The sequence below is a fragment of the Curcuma longa genome, chromosome 11, assembly GCF_044706935.1.
Source record: "Curcuma longa cultivar G26 ecotype Majalengka, Jawa Barat chromosome 11, ITB_CL_G26_1.1, whole genome shotgun sequence".
NCBI lineage: Eukaryota > Viridiplantae > Streptophyta > Magnoliopsida > Zingiberales > Zingiberaceae > Curcuma > Curcuma longa.
In genome coordinates, this window is record NC_133871.1 from 6,804,117 (window position 1) to 6,827,949 (window position 23,833).

Consider the following 23,833-nt stretch of genomic DNA (forward strand, 5'->3'; position numbering starts at 1 on the left):
TTGAAGAAAATAAATTATGATGATCGGACGATATTTTTCAAATGAGAGGAATTTTATTTTTTTAAAAAAATTATTTTTTTCCAAAAATTTAATTTTTATTTCATGTAATAATTTATTGTTAGAGTATCAACTTCATTGTTTGTTGAAATACACTGAGTGCCAATTAAGTATCCATTTGAGATGATTCTTGTGGAATTGGAGTAATTCAGCAGGCAGTTCTTGAGGTATGATTAAGTTGGTTACTGCGGAGCAGATTTGTTGATGTGGATTAGAATCGAATCTTGACGAAGTCGATGTAATACCTTCTTCGTAGTGGTCAATTATAATTTTTTAATTTATCTGTTTATGAACGATTATAAAGTCGATCGTATAGGATCATTAAAATGACGGATAGTAAGCTAGCAGGCTCTTCCATCACATGGGCCGTGGCATGTGAAACAATAAATGAAAGGACCCAAAATATTACCATGCTCACGTGCCACGTGAAACAATAAATAAGACACCCAAGACATGCCCAAATGTAACCGAAAACAATAAATGAAATATCCTCTTAAATTGCATTTTTTTCCCCTCGAATAAAATGAACTGTGCCTGACACGTGGATTATCAAAAAACAAAAAAAAAAAAACTCGCATATGTTATGTGGGCCCAGTCGTCACGCTCTTTTGGGAGTCTACTAGTCTCCCTGGTGCAGAAGAGTCCGAGAGTTGGAGAGGCAGTCCGACCACCCAGATCCCCCTCTCAAATCGTCCCTCTCCGCTCGCCGGGCTGCCAGCTGCCGGCGGCACAGAAAGAAATCGTCGCCGCGATTGCTCCGCTGATTCTTTGTCTCTCTAGTCGAGGCGATAGGCAGATCGCGAGATTGCAGCGAGGAGGTTGAGGACTCCCCATTCCGCAAGGTGAGAGGAGATCTATTGCCAATCCGCTACTTCAATTTTTTTTCTTTATTTCTTCTTCCTTTGTTGTAAAAAAAACACACTTTTACGGACAGAAATCTTTAACGAAAATATGCGAGTTATGGAGATATCATATGTTCCATCTTTTGGATTGTGCAGAAGAAGAAGGCATGGGGAAGAGGGCCAAGTGGTTCGGCGTCGTGAAGAAGGTATTCGGCCACAAATCGAAGGAGAAGAGAGAAGTATGAGTTTTGCCCCAATATGGTTGTATCATCTCTGCTATGGAGCTGCTCCTGATGATAAAAATGAATGTGGTCTTTTATCTCTCTATCACAGAAATTGAAAAAGAAATTGGGACCTGGAACATCCCAACTCCGGGATGTATCTGGTGCTGGGATTGTAGAGGTTGCTGGTCGAGAGGTAGTTCCCTCGTTGCTGCCTCATCCAGATGAGGATAAAGTGGTGGAGATTGGGACTGAGGAAAGCAACTATGCTAACTCTGTGCCGCTTGCTGCACTTGATCCTCCAGAATCTTCAGTTACTACCGCAAGATATGCCTCCCACGCCACGGCTTCAACAAAGTCCCCCGGTAAGACAAGAGAAGAGATTGCTGCAGTCAAGATCCAGACTGCTTTTCGGGGTCACCTGGTAAGAAATTTCACCTTTTTGTAAGATAAATTATTCAAATGGGGTTCTGGACCTGCATTTATATGCACTGGCATCCTAATGTATAGGATCTTTATAAATTCTTTGCGCTGAAAGACTGCTTTTTCTTAAAGCTATTTGGAAAATTGTCTTATTTCTTGTATTTTTCACTTGAAAATTATGTTTAACATACATTTCATATCATTTAATAGTTGATCTCATTGTTGTCTAACTGCTACGGTAAGAGGCAGCGCGGTATACTCATGCAACGAGGATTCGATTCTCTTGCAAGGCGTATCATATGCCTGCGGTGCTCGAACTACTCGTGATGTTGGGTCGCTATGTTAGGACCCATTGCATTTCTGGATTTATCCGATGGGCGAATCAGGGGAAAGGCCGCTCACCTCCTGGACTAGTTGACCTTCCGGATACATCATTGGAGAAGGTTGGGTGTAGGGCTGAGTTGGCGGAAAGTGGTTGAGAGATAAAATCTAAGGTAAATGGGCGAGAGTATTCAACTTAGATGGATAGATGAGGGGCCTGGCTAAGAGCAGGTTGAGGTTAATGCAGCTGAGGTAGACACCTGAAGCTAGGTTTGTGAAGTTATTGGTCTCTCTCTTTGTTGCCACTATGTGGTGGAAGATCCATTTTTCCACTGCCTAGGGTTGTATATATAGGCATTTGTATTTGTGTTCAATTACCAGATTTTGCCATGTGCCTTGACCATAACATCAACTAAGTTGTTATTTGTCTTGAATGTGACATCACCTTGATGTCATAGATCAGGATGATGCGACAGGCACACAGCTGGCCACACATCTATATCCTATTAACTTCTAGATCATGAGGGTATAGGTACCTCACTCTAGTTGCACCGCCAACATCAAGGCCTTTCATAGACTGAAGTGTCGGTTTTAGGAGGATTCCACTGATGGCAAGGAAGAGTGAGTTCGTGATGTAGATGCTAGGGTTTGGAGAGGAATATAGGCTAGTGTTTAAAGAGGAGGATTTTGTGGCAACGAAGGGTGAGGGTTTGGGGAAGAAATGATTTGTGAATTCAGGCATTCAGCGGATGAGTTGGTACTATGGCAATTCTGACCAGCTTGGAATAGGAGTTCTAGGAATAATATCAGGGATTCCTATCCCTACTTTATTCCTGGTAAATAAAGAATTGGTATTCTGACTCGAATAAGTATTTGAGTGAATCAAATATAAGAATATCTATTCCATCAGAATCCATGGAGAATGGAAATAGGTACTCTAGTACACCAAAACTTACCACCAGTCTTTATTGCACCATTAGTAATTAAATTCCAAAAACTCTATGTTATTTTGCTGCCATGGTTGATATTTATGGTCCACAAGCAAACTTAAATTTCCAGTTTCTGGAAGTTTTAAACATTCAAAATTTTGTCAAACTCCTATCATTCATTTTTTTGCCAAGTAATAGCTTTTTGCCTCACTCTGTTTTTTCATCAAATAGAGTGTTCAACAGTTTTCTTTGTGTTTCCTTAATTATAGTTTCCTTTTTATCAGTACTAATTTTTTCCTTTTTGTTCTAGTTTTTTAGTAGGACATAATCCCAACTTGATTATATGCATAGTAAATAGCTACAATTGGATGAACTCAAGTGCTTTTATGTTGATCCATTTCAAAATCCTTCTACTGTAAGGACTAAGGTTCCTTAGTGCCTACAAAAACGTTCAGATTCCTAGACATGAATCTTAAATTATGGATTTTTTATAAAAATTTGAGTACATAATTACATATTGTCTTCCTAGTAGGATGCTGTGTATTGTTTCAAATACTGCATGCAGTAGTAGACAGCCTATCCTTTTGTATCAGGCTGGTACTGCTCATTATAATAGTTCGCTTCTCTAGTACTCCTGAACCATGTGCTTAGGCAGTTTTAGTATGACTGGTGATAATGGTCCATCTTGCATTCCCCATAGCTATTCCTTTGTCTTACCACACATTTTTCAGATCTAAATGATCTAATCAAGTTAACAAAAAAAAAGGCATCATCTTTGATGATTATTCTTTCAAAATTTACTATGTATTCTTTCCTGAATTCTTAAGTTAATACAGTGACTAAAATGTTTCTTTGTCAATCTCGTAACAAGGCAAGAAGATCTTTGCGGGCACTGAGAGGTTTGGTTAGGCTGAAGTCACTTGTTGATGGTAACTCTGTTAAATGCCAAGCGACAACCACATTGCGATACATGCAGACACTAGCAAGGATCCAATCACAGATTCGGACAAGGAGAACAAGGATGCTAGAAGAAAACCAAGCTCTTCGGCAGCAAATGCTACTCAAACATGAAAGAGAAATTGAAATTTTGAAGGTGAAATTTGGAACCGAATATCACATGTTTGTTACTCTTTTTACCATAAAACCCCTGCAGAAAAATGTTATCAGATGTGAAATACTGCTTTCTTCTATAATTTTTGAGCTTTACTTTTTTTTTTCTTCCAATTTTACTTTTCAATTAAATCATGGAGATTTGATTGATAAACTAAAGAAGAGTATTCCAAATATTTAAACAAGATTAAGAATGAGCTCTGCATTCACAACATACAGACAACTGCACTAAAAATAGAATGCTCAAATTAAATCCTCCGTTTTCCTACTGAAAAAGATATTGATTTCAAGGACATTTGGCATTGGGTCTCATATTTCAGATGTTCTGATCATTTGCAATTGATACTGATGCTATATTACATATGATTTAAACAAGATAGTTTAGGACCACCGATTAGGAAAATGGAATATGACATATTCTGCCAGGCTTTGGATTTCTTTCTCAATACTAGCTGATTCCATATGTAATAATATTACTATTATGGAATCTCAAATATTTCTTATATTGTTGTTCAATGCTTTGAGTACAAATCTTGCAATAAATGATAGGATATAGTAGCAGAGGAAGACAGATTAACATATTCAGCTTACTTAATTTTCATTCTATAATAGATAGGAGAAGAATGGGACGACAGTTTGCAAACAAAGAAGCAACTTGAAGCAAGTTTATTGAGCAAGCAAGAAGCTGCAATGAGAAGAGAAAGAGCACTGGCTTATGCATTTTCTCATCAGGTAATACACCACATTGAACATCCATGACATTATAAAATTGATGAATTTTAAAACTACGTATATTGTGATAGTGGCATCACAAATATGCATGTTTAGAACAGTAGTCAAACACAGAAAAGTACGATTGTATAATTTTCACTTTTCACACGTAAAACTTGCTCTGTACAGTGGAAGAATTCCTCAAAATCTGTGAACCCCATTTTTATGGATCCTGATAATCTACAATGGGGTTGGAGCTGGTTGGAGCGCTGGATGGCAGCAAGGCCATTGGAGACAAGGAGCACAAATAATAGAGAACTCCTGAATGAAGTCACCACTGCAAAGAGAAGTGCTCAGAATGATGGAAGTGGAGATATCTCAAGAGCTTATGCTAATAGGGATAGGAATTCAGATAAGCCCTCCCCAGCAGCATTCCAGAAACCGACTCACCCTGCAAGCCGCCAGTCTCCTTCAACACCACCCGTCAAGCCCCCTTGGTCATTGGGGAAGGCTAAATCAGAAAGCCCAAAACCAGTACGGAGCCCATTGGAAGATGACTCAAGGAGCATGGCCAGCATGCAGTCAGAGAGATCTCAGAGGCACAGCTTGGCAGCTGCATCAATGAGGGATGATAAGAGCCTTTCTGGCTCGTCAACCGTGCCAAGCTACATGGCACCCACAAAGTCTGCAAAGGCGAAATCCCACATCCAAAGTCTTTCAAATGACAACCTTGACTCTCAAGACAAATTCTCTACGATTTCTGTGAAGAAGAGATTGTCATTCCCTACAGGACAAAAATTTTCTCCAGCATCTCCTGCTGCAATGAGGAGGAACTCAGGTCCTCCCAAGGTGGACTTGGCATCAGAAAAGGATGTAGATTCCACAGGAGAAACCAGAAACATAACTAAATCGTAAAATGATATATAGTGAGGAAAATATAGATGTTGTATCAACTTGTGGCTTCATTTGTTTAAAGACCTTGCAGTGAGGGATAAACAAATTGACAAGGATTGGTTGTGTAAAAAAATTGATTACTTTTACTGAACCAAAAGTTGTTTCCTTGTGTTAGGGATAATTTAGTAGATTACTTGTACATGCATTTCATAAGATTGTGGTTACCCGTCAATACTTGGGCTTGTATGTGGAAAATGTTCTCTTTTCCCAGCAACTTGTGATGCCAGGACTATGGTTGTTTGATAAAATCTTCATATTTTGCATCATTTCAAACCATTAAGATTGATGATTCTAGGTGCCTAAGCACATTCTTGATGCCTAAATGTGGGAATGCTTTAAATTTCATGCACATGAAGTTTACGCATCAACCCAACTGTGCAAGCAATTTTAGACATTTCCATGCTTTGAATTAATCATAAATTTATGGAATATGTAAATTGGATTATCTCTTGTAGATTCTCCCAACTCATGTCTAGGTTGGGGATTTGCTTTTTGATATAAGCCATATGGATACATTTTATTTTGAGTTGTGTTCGAGTTGTGTTCGGGTAACAAGTTAGGCAACTTATAAAATTTCATTGCAATCCCTAAATATGCAAAGTTGAGGGAAAGATGACTTGGATGAAGTTAGGGTGTCTCCTTTAGAATTATCATCAAAAGGACACCTTAATCATTTTTTACTTCCTTAAATGGTTAAATCTTAAATTCATCTTGTAGTGTGTCGTAGTTGAGATTTAAATTTTAGATGTTTGAGAGACTACGTAGACACCCTACTGCTATATCATAGTCTCAGGGGCGAATGAGGTCCTTTTTTTTAATTTTCACCATGTATTATTTTTGGTCCAGAATAACTACATAGACCTATAGTGGTCTAATTTCACAAATAAATCATCTTCATGTACCTTGTAACTTAATCGATTAGTCCATATATACCATCATTTGTCAATTTTTAGTAGTTTGGGTCCATATAGCCAAACTTCTACATAGATTCAAATTGACAAACAGGTACATCATTGTGCTCCTAAAACCAATTGTGTCATTTGATATCTTCAATTTTCAATTTTGAACAGTTTTGGACTCATGCCATAGTTTTGATTCAAAATTATTATATCAATCTATCTTATTAAGAACCGTAAAGTAGTTTTGATTTAAAATTCATGCTCTTTGATACCTATTGAGTGAGCCTATGTATGTTATCATTTGTCAATGTTTAGTAGTTTGGATTTATATTATAGTTTTGATCAAAATTGTTATATAATCTCGAACCGTTCAAATTATCTCCTTAGAATCAATCGTATCATTTTGTCTAATTTTCAATTTTGCATAAATTAGGCCTATATGGCAGTGTTTATCCAAAGTTGTTATATAATCTTGGTTCAAAATTGCTAAATGGGTATATATTAGTCCAATTTCTCAAATAGGCACACCTTCACGCTCCAAGAATATTTGAAATAGTTTTTTACGGTGGAGTTGGAGCAGAGTCGTTGGGATTGCTTAGAATTGGTACGATATTATGTTACAAATGATTCTACGCAAGAGTTGATGTTGATCTAGTGATTAAATATGTATTTATATGGATTATTTTTGTGTTGAATGGTTAGCTAGCATTGGACCTACTAATTAATTATTAAAAAGTTTATGATATTTGATTTTGTAAACCAAGGGAATATTCTTGAAGTTGAATGTGGTCCCTGGGGCAATGGTGCAACGGTAGAACATCCAGATTGTAACCCAAGGACCCACGGTTCGATCCCCAGCTACGACATATTTATAAGAATTTTCTTCTAAATGGGAAACGCAATCAAAGGATGCTGAGCATCTGGATTGACCATTGTATGCGCTTCCCGATTAACCCTGATGGTCGGTGGGAAACTTCTGTGGGACCGGGTCGGCCCGACGGCCATCCCTGGGGATTGAGTCCATGAGACTGACTGGGATTTATCATTTTTTTAAAAAGTTAAATGTGATGATTATTATTGAAAATTTTATATATTTTTTTTTGTAATATGAAAATATAAATATTATTGAATGCTACTATGATAGTTAAATTATTAATTAATTTAAATTTATACCAGTAATAATGTTATCTATGACATATATGTATAATTATTAATCTATTTATATATAAATAATTTTTAATTAATTTTTTTAATTATTAATCATGTATAATTACAATAATATTAATCATAAAATTTTGAGAGTTTTTAATAGGATTGTACAATTATATGATCCAATTCTATTGTGACTCCAAATTAATTCTGTATAGGATCACGATCCTACGAATTATGCATTGGGTATCATGCCAATACCCACTTGGGTTTTTAGGATTTACTTGGTGACTGATTTATAAGATCGGATCGTCTGTTTTCAAAATTAATTAGATCACAAACATTGAATACAATAAAAAAAATGCTAGGTTAATTAGAACCCTAAGACTATTAACCATTTGGCGGTTGTGATGTGAGCATTTTACAATCTATTTAAAACTTTAGTTGGATGGGATCCTGCGAGACAATCTCGGAGTTGGGATGTTGATGAAATTGTGTTCGTCCAATCAATAATGGACGGCAAGGATGATGGAGAGGATCTATAAATTGATTCCCCGCTTGAGATTCAGGATTTGCTCTGCGCCGCCGCCTCGTCTGCGTTTTGCAACTCTGAAACCCTAACGAGCTGCTGGTGGGCGACGAAGATGGTCAATCAGATCCAACCTTTTCTCTTCGTTATCTTCTTCTTCTTCTTCTTCATTGTTGTTCGCAACTGATCTGATCGGGGATTCTTTTGACTGTTTGTCCTGCAGACTTTTAAGCGCAGGAACGGTGGACGCAACAAGCATGGCCGCGGCCATGTTAACTTCATCCGCTGCTCCAACTGTGGCAAGTGCTGCCCAAAGGTTGCTACTTTTAGTCGATTTTGGATGCGTCCTTTAATGTTCTACTATAGAGTCGTAGCAACCGTTTGAATACTGTTCCTTCGTTTTGGTGCCATTGGAAGATATATATTAACATTGGTTGCATTCTTAGTTTGGGTTCCATTAGTAGAGATATATGGTCACTATTTAGATTGGAAAAAGATTGCATCTTTTTTTTTCTTTATTAATTTTGAATGCAAACTGTATTCTTTACAAACAAATTTGGGGGGCATACAAGGACTCATACGTTCTTTATTTGATGCTTTAGGACAAGGCAATAAAGAGATTTCTTGTAAGGAACATAGTGGAGCAGGCTGCCGTCCGCGATGTGCAGGAAGCTTGTGCATATGATGGTTGCCAAACTCTCTTATTTATCCATCTTCCGATCTGAATCTTCAAGGCACACCAAAATCTTATTTTCCTAAAATTTGCTAAATCCTGTATAGGGTACACTCTTCCTAAGCTGTACATCAAGGTGCAATACTGCGTGTCCTGTGCAATCCACTCCAAAGTTGTCAGAGTTAGATCTCGCACTGACAGGAGGAACCGCGAGCCTCCGCAGCGTTTCAGACGCAGGGTACTTGTTCGATTACTTTTGCACTTGCATTTCTGTTTGATTTAACTCTTATTGGATTATTATTGCTATACTGTATCACATTTTTATTTAGTTGCACAATTTTTCATTTTTTATGTTTTACATGATTTATTTTTATATTCTCCTCCTAATCTAGAAAGATTCAGCACCTTTCAATTTATACTAAATCATCCACTTAAAATGCTTGTTTGTTGACAACTATTCAATTCCCTTCGCGTTCCATTGCAGTTGGTAAAATAATTGTGTGAAGTAATCTTGACACAGCATGTGATTTTAAACAACTTGTTGATGTACACCATCCACAGATTCGACACTATAAACATAATTATTAACACATGCAAATCGAATTTTTACTAATTGGCTATCTTTTCCTAAAAATACTCATGGCCACATCTACACATGAGCTGTGGTTGTTAACTCATTGTGATAACTGACACATATAATATGCTAGTATCTCTCATGTTTAACTTTTTGTGTAAATTGCATGAATAGATGAAATCTCTATTTTCTTCCTATATTACTTGTTATGATGATGCTATGCTCTCCTGATAGAACAAGCATTAGACAATCTAAAATATTTGATTGATTGTCTAGTAAGATTGCTTGGGTAGTGTTGGTTAATTATGTAAATGACAGTCACTGTCATAATGTTTTTTGTTCAAATTGGATAGTTGAACATGCTTGATTCAATTGGGCTTTTTTTAAAATATATATAAATTTTTTTATCCGAAGGGATGCTATGTGGCTATTAACTAAGCATTCATGTCACAACATAACACAACATTTCCAGAAGTCAATTAGTGGATTCAGGGAGATCCAAAATATCATGTAAAATGATTAAGGGAATTAGGTTACTCAGTGCTCCTATTGATAATCAGAATGATTATATTATTAGGATCTGTTGTGGATATTGGTTGCCATCGCATAGATTCATTTCCTGCTGTCAAGCAAATGGAATGAAGGTCCTGAACGTTTGGTACTAGTGTACTGGTTGAGTCTAGTGACCCATTTGGGACCAAAGTTCAGCAAATTTTTTTGATAGAGACCAATTCAGAATCATTTTGTGTAAGTAATCTTTTTCTTGGGCTCGGAGTGCTAGGTAGGAGCGAGCAAAAATTTAGATTAAACCGAATAAACTGATTGAACCAACCAAATTTAAAAATTTGGTTCGGTTATGTTAGAATTTTGGTTATTTTTTCTAAAAAATTTGTTAACTCGGTTAATTTGGTTCGGTCTCAATTTTAAAATTCTTTATTTGGTTAAATTGAATAAACTGAATTAATTAAAAATAATAATTTATAAATTCTTAAGTAATTTATAAGTCTTTAATTAATTGGTACATTTTTCATAAAATTATTGTATTAATAGGACCATTTTGTTATAGTAAAACAGAAACATCACCAGACAAGGTGGTCACAGATTGAATGAGTCGATCATCTGTAAGAAAGGGAAAATGTTTCAGTTGGTCCATGTGCTTGCTGATTGATTGCTTCGAACTTAAACTACCAAAATTTAGTTCTGCAATGTTAAATAGTTGTATTGTTCTCTGCATCTGCATCTGAACTTGTATATCGATTACATTTTGGAGCTTTAGTTAGTTTGTACTCCATTACAGCTTATTGCAACAAATATGCTAAATTAGTTCCATCATGTTTCTTTGCAGGATGATCAGGCAAGGCCTGGACAAGGCCCTCGTCCTGCTGGTGCAGCAGCTGGAACTGGACCTGCTCGTCCATGAAGAAATGCATCCCCCTTTGCAAAACTACATCACCCTATTTATCATATTAGGCTTGTCCCTCCCTTATAACTAGTGAGGAAAGTTAAGGCAATGGTCAAATTCTATTTACTGGAGAACTTGTATCTGCTGAGTTTACTTTTAAACAAATTATAATGCTGCTCGTTTACATTTTTCATTATTGCTGCAGTTGTTTTAGGTGCTATTTTTGAATGATTCTGTTTTTTTGGATGCATCGATCGTTATCCCTCTTAAATCGGATCTGAAAACATGTGAGATTTTTGTATTCGCAAGATTAATTAATGGTGAAATTATTTGAATTTTCTTTTGCATTTTTAATTGTTTTGGTACTTTGAATTAATACTTATTGTTGTATTCAATTAAAGATTTATCATTGCATTTTATTTTTCCAATTTTGTAACAATATTATTTATGTTAAAATCCCCCTTTTTAATCGAGAACGATGGTGGGCCCTTAGGAAGATCGTTGACTTTCGTGTCTAATACAAGAGATGCAACCACTAGATTCTCTCACGACCAATTATTAAATATCCGACAGAATCCGGCCACCTATAAAATCTTCCAACGCAAGCTAAGAGAGATTTGGTGGTGCCAAGGATTTGGTAGGTCGGGGAGGAAGATCTAGATGAACTGAGGAGGATCATCCTCCCATTTCAAGTTCATCTACATCTTCCTCTCCTCCAAATTCATGAGGCTGTTCTTGTTGCTTAGATCTTCCTGGACCTCAAGATTGAAGCTTTAGTTATGCGTGCTCAGATTTCTCCTTCAAGAAATCTTCTGGCGTGATGGCTCCCAGAAGAAAATCAAGCGTGGAGGGGCCGAGGGAGGTGTCTATTATGGACCTACCGGAGTTGGCCTTGGAGTGCATTCTGGAGAAGCTGCCGCCGGCCGGGCTGTGCAGCATGGCCGCCGTTTGTAGCTCCCTCAGGGAGATTTGCACCAGCGATTACCTCTGGGAGAAGCACATGAGGCAGAAATGGGGGAGATTGATTGGCCCTGCGGCACAAAGAGCGTGGAAGCTCCATTTGGCTTCTGCCATGGATCCTTCTTCTGTAATGGTCACCAACAAGAAGAAGAACAAGAAGAAGAGCAAGAAATGGATTGGGATGCTCTCCTGCTTCTTGCCTGCTTGCTGGCTCAAGACCAAGATTGAGAAGCCCAACAAGCCTTCTTCGCCCGACAACTCCATCATGTCCTTGTATCGGGCGCTTGAGCTCGGTGAATTCCGATTCCCTGCTCAGGTTTACAACCGCGAGGTAACGATCAGACTCCATTATTCTGAAAAAGTTGTAGATACCTTCGAGATTGTTACTCTGCCTTGTGTGCATCATCATCATCATATGTTCTGCACATGCTGTGTTTGTCAAAATTCCGCACTCGTTGGTAGTTCACCTCGATTTGCTTTTCAGTTGAATCCAATGGATTGTTCATTTAGTTTTTGCCTCATTTGAATTGCTAAGGCTCGTAATGTCACTATGCAGCATGGGCATATGGGATTTATGCTCTCATGTTATGATGCTGAAGTTAGTTACGATTGCCGCACTGACACTTTTCGAGCAAGGTATGTGGGCAATTGCTCTTGTTTGAATTCAAGTATGTTATCCTTTTGATGAAAAGTTAAGTCGTGTCTTTTGAGATTTGGCAGCATTTAGTTCTTTAGAATGCATTTTCGAAGCTATCACACTGGCTTCATCATGTTACTTAACCGGTGTTATTCGTTATCTTGACTTGTAGGTATCCACCAAATGGAAGACGAACTGTAATCATAGAAGAAGGAGTTGAGTGGGATAGGTTAAGACCGCCTCCTATGGACACTCCTGCTTACGATCTTCATATCTCCGATTGTTTGAACGATTTACAACCAGGCGACCACATTGAGATCCAATGGAGAAGGAACAAAGAGTTTCCTTATGGTTGGTTATTTAAGGCTTTCAGAAATCTAAAACTGAATAATACTTGTTAGGTTCTTCTGGTGTCTTAAGTTGAAGATAGTAAGAAAATGCATTTATATATTTTGCAGGATGGTGGTATGGAGTAATAGATCACTTGGAATCTTGTGATGCAAATCGACATTTCTGTCGTTGTCATCTTAGTGGTAAGTTTTTTGTTCTTCATTTAGTGGCTTGTAAAATGCATTGTTTGAGCATTGTCAAGTCATGAGATGTTCATATCTAACTACATGAAATATTTTATAACCCAAGAGTTTAAACTATATCAACTCTTTACATTGGACTAAGAGTTTGAACCATAGATTAAGATGAGCAATTTTGTAGAGGAAACAACAGCTAAACTAAGATCTGTTTAATTCTGAATTGTTCGTTTTGCAGTGCTGATGATCAGCTTGATTGCACTAATTTCATATTTGGTTTGCTAGATACGGTCGTCATGCAGTTCAACCAGTACACACCCGGGTCTAGGTGGAGGCGAGCAATCGTTAACCGGAAGGATCATAGGGAAGAAGGCAGTGACACAGGTGGATTCTATGGAGGAATCCGAAAATTGAAGAGCAAGGATGAGGTCTCCAAGTGGAGGCAGCTTTGGCCATCAGGTGTTCTGAACTGAAGTCGAATACTTTACATTACAATCATTCAAGCCACAATGGCGAACAATCAACCCTACAATATTCTCATCCAGAGATTACTCATTGGTTGGCGACTTGTCTTGTGCCATGCCAAAATCAACACTGCAATTCCTATTGATTTTGCAGTTGAAGTGATGGTGATAGGAACTTACTTACGACTAATAGAATTGATGAGATACAGTGCATATTGTAACAACTTGAATTTTAAGGGTCTCACAGTCGACTAGATAACAATGCAAGTTGCATGTTTGGATCCATTGTTCTTGCTACTATGGAAAGGAGGCGATTATGGCTAAGACTACATCTGTGGCAATCTACTAAACTCTTGGTCAACCTTAATCAAACCTTTTAGACTTTTCCATTATTTGTCAAATATTTGATTGGCTTTGACCTCTTGAACTTCTCCATTATCTATTAAGTATTTGATCAATCTTGACCTCTTTAAACTTCATCAACTTATCAAGTATTCGGAGTCACTTGTAGTTGATCTCTTTGACGAATTCAAGATCCAACTCGGGATGAAAAATATGAGCCTAATCTCTCTCGTAGTTCTTGTTAACAAATTGAGTGCCATAAAGAACCCTATTGTATACATGGTTGCTAAATATTTACATGAAAGATTAGTAAGTCTAATAAAGTTGGTGAAAACTTTTTCATTGTAACTAAATTTCTACCGATGGTATAAGTACCATAGCATTCTACAAAAATGTAAGTGAACACTCGATCGTGATCGTGTAGTTTCAATTTAAAACAGGATCTCCTATCTATGAATTTACTGAGAATTAACAGCAGTTTTTTTTTCTTTTCAATTCCCATTGAATTCGACGCTGAAAATTGCAATTTTTTTTAATTCGCAAGTCAAAAAATGCGGAAGAGATAATTAACAAATTTGGTAAGTTTTTCCGACTCCGAATCGCGTTGTATCTTTCCGTATCTGGAATCTGAAATGGCTACATATATGCGCCCCTGGGTTCATTCGTTCGACACTTTTTTTGTTTTTGCTCTGCTTGCTTGTACGCTCGCTCATTTGCGATTCGAAAGATTTGCTTCCGCTGTCGCGAGCTTTCTTGCGTCTTCTCGAAAGATTTGCTTCCGCTGTCGCGCGATCTCTTGCGTCTTCTCGCTTTCATCGCACAAGACCGACAGCTTCTTGAGGGAAAGAGACCTCGGTGGTTGCGGTAGATGCTGGCTTGCTGTTTTCGCAGCGCTCGAGTGTCAAAGACGGACGAGGGCGATCGACCGGGCATTGCAACAGGTACCCGAAAGAGAGACCTTGAAAGGGTTTTATGTCTTTTCTTGATCGGTTTTTTTTTTGTTCGCTTCGAGTTTTTTAGCCTATTCGTGTGCTTCTTCGATTGTATCTGACGAAAGAAAGAAAGGTTTTTCTTGGTTGAATGTTCGGATTTTTTTTTTTTGGTATTCTTGTGTTTCTTGGCTTGCAACGGGCGACTGGATTTTCGTCGGTAGCTCCCAGATTAGGTTTTTTCTTGGATGAATGTTCGGATTTCAATGACGGATTAGTTTCTGGAAGGGTTTGCTGGAATCTTTTTTCTTTCTATGTGGTTTCGCGTTGAACGAATTGAGACGGCGGCTGTGACTATGAATCGCTTTTATACATTGTCTTCTTCCTTTTTGCCCTAATTTTATTCGCTTTTTTCTTTGTGAATCTTCTTCGAAAATTTCCTTTCGATCATCTGTCAGAACGCTTTAAGAGCATTTCGCAACGCCTGCTCCTATCTATGTTCATGGTTTCTCATAGACATTTGTCGTGTTTCAGATACGTTGCAAACCATTTGCCCTGTGGATATCGAGAAAGAGACCTCAAAGAAAGAAAACCAAGTGATATCCAATGGCGATTCTAGTAAACCTGATGGTCAGGTGTTTCAATTCAGTGAATTAGCTGCTGCAACAATGAATTTTGAAGATGATCACTGTTTGGGAGTGGGAGGTTTTGGAAAAGTTTACAAGGGAAGGTTGGAAAGTACCAACCAGGTAAAATCATACTGCCATTTTCTTGTTGCCTTTCTCCTTGATAAACTGTGCCATTCTAATAAGAACAACTATTTCTCCGAGATTCCAGATCTAATCTTTTTTAGTAAAAATTTGTATATGATGATGCTCCATATTGAAATTTTATTCCTGGTTATTAAGCTGAGGATATCTATTAAGTTTGATCTGTGCTTCACCCCCTTTCTCATTCTGTTAGTGTGGCCAATGCATTGCATGCTCCAAGTTAGAAACAGATACAAAACATTCAGGAATGTGTGTTTGATTGCATACTGAATCTCTTGAGCATAGTTTTGTGTTGGCTAACAAGGATTTTGGTTTTTGCAGATTGTAGTTATAAAGAAGCTACATCGTACTAACGCACTAGGACATAACGAGTTTCTCCTTGAGGCTCTTGTGATGAGTCTACTTCATCATCCTAACGTTATCAACCATATTGGCTATTGCACTTTTAGAAATGAAAGACTTTTGGTATTTGAATGCATGCCATTAGGATCCTTGGAGGATCACCTGCACGGTATGTTTTTAAGAGCTGCTTCAGTATATTATTTTGTAACTTTTTTCCTTTCAAAATATGCAAATTGTTAACACAAACATTTGTTCATGTGGTTGCAACAGAGCTTGACCCTGATAGGAAAGTACTTGATTGGAATACAAGGATGAGAATAGCTGCAGGGGCAGCAAAAGGATTGGAGTACTTACATGATCAACTCAGTCCTTCAGTTATATGCCGTGATGTGAAAACCTCTAACATATTGTTAGATGAGGGATATCATCCCATGTTATGTGATTTTGGTATGGCAAAACTTGGTCCTACTGGTGATGACACGCATGTATACACAAGGGTGATGGGCACATTTGGATATTATGCACCTGAATATATAAAGATGGGACGACTGTCAACAAAATCAGATATTTATTGCTTAGGGGTTGTTCTTCTGGAACTTATCACTGGAAGAAGGGCCGTAGACACTTCAAGACCTGAGGATGAGTACAATCTTGTTGTATGGGTGAGGACCTATGCCTTTTTTTCCTCATTCCATCTTGAGTTTCAACAGTAAAAGTTTATTTTAATAATTCAAAACTGTTTTTTTTATAAGTTTGTCAGCATCAGAGCTTTTTTGGTTTGCAATATGCAGTGATCTATTTCATAGTAAAGAAATTTAAGAGAAGTGATATTAGATAGCTCTAAATTGCTTATCTAGAGGTCCTCTGCCATACATCTTGGTGTTGTTTCTTCAGTTTATTACTTCTTGATTCCTGCTTTTTTGTAACACTAGTTCCTCTATCTACTATTGTTTCAGCCCGATCAATATATGAGTCCTGATTTCTATCTACACCCACTTATGTGCCTATCTTAAGATGGCTGGTCCAAGGCTAGTGCATGTTGATAACTTTGGCCTGAGACTTTAGCCAAATCAGAAACCGCTGATTGTTTTTCCAATTGCATGCCAAGTTATATGCAGTTGGTTTAGAAAAGGAAATGTTATGTCTTCTGCTGTTGAACTTTCATGTTGATAGATCATATCAGTGTTTCATAGAGCTACTGGTTTCGATCTAAGAATGTCATCTTTTTCTTGCAGGCACTAAGAAATTTCAAATACAGGATGTTTTCACAGATGGCTGATCCTAAGTTAGAGGGGCAGTATCCTACAAGAGATTTATCCCCATGCACTTGCTATTGCTGCAATGTGTTTGCATGAGAGACCTTCTTCGCGGCCTGCGATAGCTGAGGTGGTTGCAGCTCTTTCCTACCTCGCTTCGGAAATGTACAGACCTAAAAGCCAATCAAATCTGAAAGCTTCTCATTTGAATGAGCCACCAGTTGTGGGTGTAACTTGCTTCGCAAACTTAAAAGCCTAAATGCTTCTGGTAAATACAAGCAAATTAGTGCTTTCTTTCTCGGAAACCAAATACTTCATTTGCCAAATCTCTTCAAATAAACTGAAGCAAGGATGTCTTTATTTCTTTGATAATCTTTACATGTACAATACGACTAAGCACTTTAAACAGCGAAATTGTGGCAGCTTGCAGCAAGAGCTACTGTACATTGACAAAAATAAGTTTGAAAGTTTCTGCTTCTTCAAGAGCAAAATACAGATATCAATGAACGAGATATTCTTAAAGGTTTTGGCTTCCTCAGACGCCAGCAGGACTTCCATCTTTGCGAGGATCACTGACGGCGGTGAGCATCCCATGGACGATGTTGTTTTTAGTTCTTCGATGCAAACTCATGAACGGTTCCTGAATGTTATGAACGACAAGTTGGGAAACAGCACCCACACCATAGCCACGCATGGCATGACCCCTTCTCTCCAGGAACAGCTTCGCATCCTCTGCCAACTCAAAGCGCTCGCCATCAATGGCAGTGAAGTTCTCATAGAGCACTTCATTTGGGATTAGCTGCATGTTTAGTACATATCATGAGCACCACTCACTTAACGTGGTGTCTATTCCAGATAAATAAAAATATTAACTACAGAATACCCCTTTTGGATTGTTCATTTCCGTATTATTTTTTGTTTGTTTTTTTAATGATTTCTTTCAAATGTAAATGTCATGCTGAATTTGATTAGCTTAACTAATAGTCAATATAACTTGTCCATTCCATTGACAATTACAGAACCAAAGGGTACATGAAAATGCAGGGGAATTAAAGGCTTTAGAGGCTTCGAACCTAAATATTCCATCTAGAAAAAGGAATTTCAATTCAAGTGGTTCAATCTTGATCGGGTTGAAGATATCTGGGTGACTATTGGGTTTGAGACAAAAGGTACTTCGACTAAATGAGTTTATCTGCTCTATAGAAACAAGTTGCAGATATATTGTATGCTACCCATCAAGCAAACCCCTTTCTGTTATGCGTTTATAGTGTATTTTTCCAGGTTTAAAGTATAAGGGAAGTGAAACGCATGAGGTATCACCTTGTGGAAGAGCCTTGGATGCTGAACAGCTTTTAGGGGATCCATCTCCAGAATGAAGTGGTTCAAGAAGACCTGGAGTACAGCTGGAATAATATTTACTCCACCACTTCCGCCCACGACTCCTGCAAGTTGATTGTCCTGGATAACAAAACAGACAGAAGTTCATCCTTATCTTATTACTGATTGCATTCGCAGGCATATAATAATCCTAAAACAGTATTCTAAGTTCTATCAAGATACTGCCACACTATGCTACAAAAGGGATATATAAAGAGAGAGCAAGAAAGGCACACAGATCTCACAATATTCAGTTACAACATAATTGGTTTCAAGGACCACACATCTCATCACATGGTTAGAGATTCATTTAACTAAGTAGTTGATAAGGAATTACAATTGGAGATGAAAGCAAAATGGAAGGTAAGGGGAGGGGAATCATAGGATTGAGAAATGCAATTTTCTGATGAAAAAAGGATAGATATATCTAGATAAACCAAAACCTTTCAGCTCCTAATCCCTCAACTTGAAAATCCTAGAAAGTTTGATATTTCATGCAGAAAACAAACCAAGTTCAAAATGAGAACCTACAACCTTACCTTAAGGACAATAATAGGTGTCATAGAAGAGAGTGGCCTCTTTCCAGGCTCTATAAAGTTTGCTGGTGCTGGTGGAAGATGATCAGGAGTTACTTCTGTTGGTGTACAGAAGTCATCCATCTCGTTGTTTAGCACAATCCCTGTCGATGGTGACAACACCTTTGCTCCAAAGGACCAATTGACTGTGCTCGTCAGGGAAACTGCATTTCGATCAGCATCCACTACACACAAGTGGCTTGTCCCATGATCTCTTAATTGGCTCCATCTAAGAAGACATACAAAAATTAAGCCCATTAGTTTGATTAAATAAATAAATTGGCATCAAAATCTAAGTTTTTTATATAGAAGGACCAACTTGGAATCTAGCTCCATTTAACTTGAAGAATTCATAAATTCAACTTTCCAAGGTTCTATTAGGTGTAAAAAGTTTAGCTTCTCCAATTGAATGTTTTGAAACTGAACAAAAAGTTGATTGATCCACATTTGATGATATGTAGAGATACATAAAACTAAAAGTGTAACAAAGTTTTGAGAATACCTACTCAAATCAGATTGACTTCAGTTACCAAAACAAATATATTATATATATCATCATCATCATCATCAAGTGTTTTAGGAATTTGCCACGTTAATATTATTTATCCAAGGTTATATCAATAGTAATATTTAAACCAATTTAGCCACTTTTATTATATTTCTCGGTACTTTCTTTAATCTCCCACTAGGCTTACACCTTTCTCTTTAATATATTCTAAACTATTGAATCAATCAAAACACCTTCAAACTTGCTCATAGCAACTCCACTTTTTTTTCTTCATTTTATCATGTATTGCAGCTACACCTTATTACTCTAAATAATTTTTCCATTTTATACTTTTGTAGTGACTCACATACATTGTAACGTTATCAACTTTGCTACATTAACATTTTGTATTTAAAGCATATTAACAGCTTAAGACTCTGGTCTATCTGATATGGAAGATAGTATCACAATTTTATAAAACTATTTTTTCTATTAGCCTAACGGACACACAGTGATGATACAGATGCATAGATGTACAAGTGTAAGTGATTGTTTGAAAATCTAATTTCTATTTGAAAATTTTAAATCCCATCATATGGACATAATCAGACCCGACAAGGTCAAGTCCTTTTCTTTTAACTGAACATTATAGTCTACTAACTGAATCTCAAACTATTGGTTCACAACTACAAATTTACAAGCCTAACTTAGGGCTTAAGGGAAACAAATGATTTTAATTTACAGGATGTTGTGACAACATTTATAAATCTAAAAGGTAATTCATATCTTGAATTCAAATTTCATATGCTTGATGAAAATACAGCAGCTTGATGTTAATAAATATTATATTTAATTTCCATGTAACTCTTTTATAGGATTTCTCTTTGACTTGCGTAACTCTTGGGGCTAACCATCCTGGATGTTTTCATTTCTTTCTATAAAATTTAAACTTCCCTAGTGAATACAACAACAGATAATAACTTTAAAATAGGGCTCACCTAGCAAGATAGTAGGATGGCTCAAAGGTGGTATTGTCCACTATCTTTTGCTGAAGTTTCTGAGCAAACGATGGAGAAAGCATTTCGGAAACATACTCATTGACATTAACAAAGGCAGGATCTCCAAGATTCATTCGTGCAGCAAACATGTGCTTCAATGCCTCAATGAAGCGATGGAGACCAAGCAAATCCTTCAGAGCTTCCAGTGACTTGTAGCTCCCTAAAATATTAAGAACCTAATTACCAGCAAAAAATAAAAGCATTAAGAAATTCAGATATACATTAAATAAGAAAGTTCCACTACAAAGCGTTAAACGCTTCAAATAAAAGAGTTGATGCTGCCTATGTAATTCTTAGAAATAACCACCACAGCCTCAGCATATACATCAGCATTGAAGCAAGTAAAACATATTTGCAGAGAGCATAAATAATACTTCAATCATCTTTAACAAGATGATGATGAAACTAAATTATAAATTCAATGCAAATAAATAAACAAAGACAAACAAAAACATACCAGAGACATTCCCACAGTTCCACTAGAAGGTGGGGGCATGCCCAGTATTGTATATCCCATGGCTTCCACCGCCATAGCCTTTGTAACCTTCACTTCATATTTCTCCAAATCATCCATGGTTGCAATTCCACCAGCACTTCTTACGTCCTTGATAAACTTTTCACCAATGCTTCCATTATAGAATGCATGAACCCCCTCAGTGGCAATCACTTCCAATGTATGGGCAAGTGCAGGATTGTAGCAGATGTCATTTGTCTGGAGTAATTTCCCATTAGGTGCAAGGACTTCCCGCAAACCAGGGTCTGCTAATATTGCATCCCCACTTTTCTTGATGGCGCCTGCTAGATAAGGCACCACAACAAATCCGTCTCTTGCAAGACTAATGGCTGGTTGGAAGAGAGACCTCCATGGAAGTCTTCCGTACTTCAACCAGGCTGTGTGGAGACCAGCAAGCTCTCCAGGGATTCCCATTGAGAGAGCTCCTTTAGACTTGGATGATGGATTAGCTTCATACATGTTCTGTTAGCAGAGTTAGCAGTTTGTTAGTCCTGTAATTATGAGAAAACTGGAAAGGATTATGAGCTGAGTTATGAAACATCATGTGATTCGCATACTCTTTGATGCCTTCTTTATGACAAAACAAATTTTGAACAATATGTGACTGTTTTTCTTTAGCCACAACCAGATGCTAACATGACATACAAACAAATTAACAGCGTGCAGACTGTAAGTTTGACTAGATTTCAACCACATTTTGCCAATCACCATGTTTGAGAAACAACCAGGATGAAGCTAGGTTTTAAGCATCAAGGAGGGGCATTGTGAAAACGGAAAAAAAAAATGAACTTTGAAAAAATATGGTAATGTACATTGTTTATGTTGATGGGGGTATGCCTTGCACTATTTGGACTGCTACGGTAGCATGAACTTCAGATCGTAGATACAAGATAAGTACTGATCTGTTAAACTTGTTAGTAAAACAATTTGCGGCAGTTTGAATCATGTTTTTCAATAGAGAAAAAATAAATAAATAAAAAGCTCAATCCGAACGGATAGTTAGATCCCTTCAAATCAGGCCCGGTTTCGGCAGCAAGAACACCACAACTTATCGAAGCTGATACAAAGTTTAATCAGATTAAAGCCGAAAGATAAATGGCAATTTAGACCACGCACCTTTTCCAAATACCTAAATCATGATCGGTTTCTCAAAAATCCTCTATCGTCTCTGCCTGTCCAACCGGCGGCCAGTCAAACAAGCATCTGAGTTGCCAGCTTGACTGCGATTTCACAGCCGCCTATTCGATGGCCGCCGGTCGGACAGAGCAGAGGAAGACAGAGGGCGAAGGGTATTTAGAAAAGCTGTGCGTGGATCATCTTAGCCGTTAGAAGAGTCGATGCTTTCCTATCCGAATTAATCTTAGCCGTCGGAAGCCTACGTAGTAACCGTTGGAATCTACCGTGGAAGCGGAGGAAGGGGCCGTCTCCCGTGAATCGATGGCCTCGGCCTCGCCGGATGCCGCCGACCTGACCACGATGAAGGCTCCGCCGCCGATTCCACTCGACACCGAATGAACCACCCCGAGGCACAGCGCCGCTGCGACGGCCGAGTCCACCGCGTGGCCTCCCGCCCTCAGCGCTGCGGCGCCGACCTCCGAGCATCGCCAGTCGTCCGCCGCCACCACGCCCACTTCCGACTCGACCGCATCAGGCCCCCCTGCGCGACCCCACCTTGTCATCCCAATCCCCTTCTTCCCCTCCTCCGCCCGGCGCCCGCCGCTGGCGGAGCAGACGATGACGAAGAGGAGAACCGCCGAAGCTGCGCCGAGCAAGAAGTCAAAACCGAGGAAAGGAGGGGAACCAATAAGCGAGAAACACAAAGGCGAGCGAAGAAGTCACCGATGAGGACCCCGGAAGCCACGGCGGCGGACCGCCAGATGCGGCGCCTGGAGGGGGCGGCGGAGGCATCGGAAGAGTTCCCGAGGAGAGAGGAACGGAGGGAGTGGCGAGCCGGCTCAGCCATGGGACGGCAGGGAGAGCAGGGAAGGGAGCTGAGAGGGGCGGGTAACCCTAGAGAAAGGTGGAAAGGCCAACAGGCGATTGGCAGAGAGCGGAATGAACATACTACAAGTAATCGGTGCGACAAGCTTGGAGCTTGGCAGTTGAGACCGGGGCCCATAATTGGGCTGGTGGGTGACGTCACGGCACGAATGGACAAAAAAAGGACGCGTTGAAAACGACGGAAAGGGAAAGGGGAAAGGGAAAATAAACAAAATAAAACAAAACAGAACAAAATAAAATTGAAAGAGGAGTTTAAGGAAGAAAGTTTTCTTCTAAGATTCCTTCTATCTGTCAGATTTTACATAATGATTTTATGATTATTTATCAAAAAATAAATTAAAAAATTATAATTAATCATTATAAAAAATATTATTTCGATTTTATCAAAATTCAATTTTTATCTATTTAAAAAAATCTATTATATAATAATCAATTCAATCAGATATACTACAGTTCGTTCTTCTTCTCCTGGAAGAGAGTGGTCGTCCAACACTCAACCGATTGAAGATGGGGAGACCTTCACTCAACAGCAACCGTCGGAAAGCGAAAGAAAAAGGAAAAAGTCAAGTCATGCGTCAATCCATGTATTTTTCAAAACATCTTTTCTTTATCTTCCTTCGCTCATTGGGCTGCCGCAAAATCATGATCGACTAAAATCATAATTTTATAATTAAAAATATATATATATATATAATAATTTTAAATTAAAAAATATTTTATTTAAACTTTGATCAAAATCAATTCAATAATATTAAAAATATTATAAAATTGCTATTTTAGCAACTAATAATGATGCTATT

The 23,833-nt window shown here is 38.1% G+C and overlaps 4 protein-coding genes and 1 pseudogene across 5 annotated transcripts; 4 read left to right on the forward strand and 1 right to left on the reverse strand.

The window, feature by feature from the left end:
- The first annotated feature begins 733 nt into the window (after positions 1-733).
- LOC141838295 (protein IQ-DOMAIN 2-like) lies at positions 734-5,834 on the forward strand. The gene is made up of 6 exons (XM_074725732.1): positions 734-899; positions 1,056-1,138; positions 1,233-1,544; positions 3,665-3,886; positions 4,516-4,635; positions 4,804-5,834. The coding sequence occupies exons 2-6, from the start codon at positions 1,067-1,069 to the stop codon at positions 5,527-5,529; spliced, it is 1,452 nt and encodes a 483-aa protein (XP_074581833.1). The 5' UTR covers positions 734-899; positions 1,056-1,066; the 3' UTR covers positions 5,530-5,834.
- Positions 5,835-8,188: 2,354 nt separating this feature from the next.
- Positions 8,189-10,990, forward strand: LOC141838298 (small ribosomal subunit protein eS26y-like). The gene is made up of 5 exons (XM_074725734.1): positions 8,189-8,263; positions 8,369-8,461; positions 8,748-8,832; positions 8,926-9,056; positions 10,738-10,990. The coding sequence occupies exons 1-5, from the start codon at positions 8,261-8,263 to the stop codon at positions 10,810-10,812; spliced, it is 387 nt and encodes a 128-aa protein (XP_074581835.1). The 5' UTR covers positions 8,189-8,260; the 3' UTR covers positions 10,813-10,990.
- Positions 10,991-11,344: 354 nt separating this feature from the next.
- Positions 11,345-13,701, forward strand: LOC141838296 (F-box protein At2g32560-like). The gene is made up of 5 exons (XM_074725733.1): positions 11,345-12,085; positions 12,311-12,390; positions 12,564-12,742; positions 12,850-12,924; positions 13,204-13,701. Exons 1-5 carry the CDS (start codon positions 11,615-11,617, stop codon positions 13,389-13,391), a joined length of 993 nt encoding a protein of 330 aa, XP_074581834.1. The 5' UTR covers positions 11,345-11,614; the 3' UTR covers positions 13,392-13,701.
- Positions 13,702-14,592: 891 nt separating this feature from the next.
- LOC141837036 (putative serine/threonine-protein kinase PBL7) lies at positions 14,593-17,348 on the forward strand (annotated as a pseudogene).
- Positions 17,349-17,351: 3 nt separating this feature from the next.
- LOC141841569 (glutathione hydrolase 3-like) lies at positions 17,352-23,044 on the reverse strand. 2 transcript variants are annotated; one of them, XM_074729743.1, is made up of 7 exons: positions 22,872-23,044; positions 22,433-22,791; positions 20,976-21,494; positions 20,459-20,694; positions 18,938-19,202; positions 18,342-18,479; positions 17,352-17,820 (listed from the first exon to the last, which is right to left on the reverse strand). In XM_074729743.1, exons 1-7 carry the CDS (start codon positions 22,993-22,995, stop codon positions 17,557-17,559), a joined length of 1,905 nt encoding a protein of 634 aa, XP_074585844.1. In that variant the 5' UTR covers positions 22,996-23,044; the 3' UTR covers positions 17,352-17,556. The 2 variants fall into 2 exon arrangements, with proteins under 2 accessions (XP_074585844.1, XP_074585846.1); XM_074729745.1 differs by lacking the exons at positions 22,433-22,791; positions 22,872-23,044 and adding an exon at positions 22,149-22,384.
- Between the last annotated feature and the right edge of the window lie 789 nt (positions 23,045-23,833).

Excerpts from the sequence above, each read along its gene's own strand:
- LOC141838298 (XM_074725734.1), top strand. Across the intron at positions 8,833-8,925 it reads GGAAGCTTGTGCATATGATG|GGTACACTCTTCCTAAGCTG; the intron begins GTTGCCAAACTC and ends AATCCTGTATAG. Across the intron at positions 9,057-10,737 it reads CGCAGCGTTTCAGACGCAGG|GATGATCAGGCAAGGCCTGG; the intron begins GTACTTGTTCGA and ends GTTTCTTTGCAG.
- LOC141841569 (XM_074729743.1), bottom strand. The coding sequence starts at position 22,995 with ATGGCTGAGCCGGCTCGCCACTCCCTCCGTTCCTCTCTCCTCGGGAAC. Across the intron at positions 21,495-22,432 it reads CCCCTTCCTCCGCTTCCACG|AACATGTATGAAGCTAATCC; the intron begins GTAGATTCCAAC and ends CTCTGCTAACAG. Across the intron at positions 17,821-18,341 it reads ATCCAAGGCTCTTCCACAAG|CTAATCCCAAATGAAGTGCT; the intron begins GTGATACCTCAT and ends CTAAACATGCAG.
- LOC141838296 (XM_074725733.1), top strand. The coding sequence starts at position 11,615 with ATGGCTCCCAGAAGAAAATCAAGCGTGGAGGGGCCGAGGGAGGTGTCT. Across the intron at positions 12,391-12,563 it reads ACTGACACTTTTCGAGCAAG|GTATCCACCAAATGGAAGAC; the intron begins GTATGTGGGCAA and ends CTTGACTTGTAG. Across the intron at positions 12,925-13,203 it reads CTGTCGTTGTCATCTTAGTG|ATACGGTCGTCATGCAGTTC; the intron begins GTAAGTTTTTTG and ends TTGGTTTGCTAG.
- LOC141838295 (XM_074725732.1), top strand. The coding sequence starts at position 1,067 with ATGGGGAAGAGGGCCAAGTGGTTCGGCGTCGTGAAGAAGGTATTCGGC. Across the intron at positions 1,545-3,664 it reads CTGCTTTTCGGGGTCACCTG|GCAAGAAGATCTTTGCGGGC; the intron begins GTAAGAAATTTC and ends TCTCGTAACAAG. Across the intron at positions 4,636-4,803 it reads CTTATGCATTTTCTCATCAG|TGGAAGAATTCCTCAAAATC; the intron begins GTAATACACCAC and ends TGCTCTGTACAG.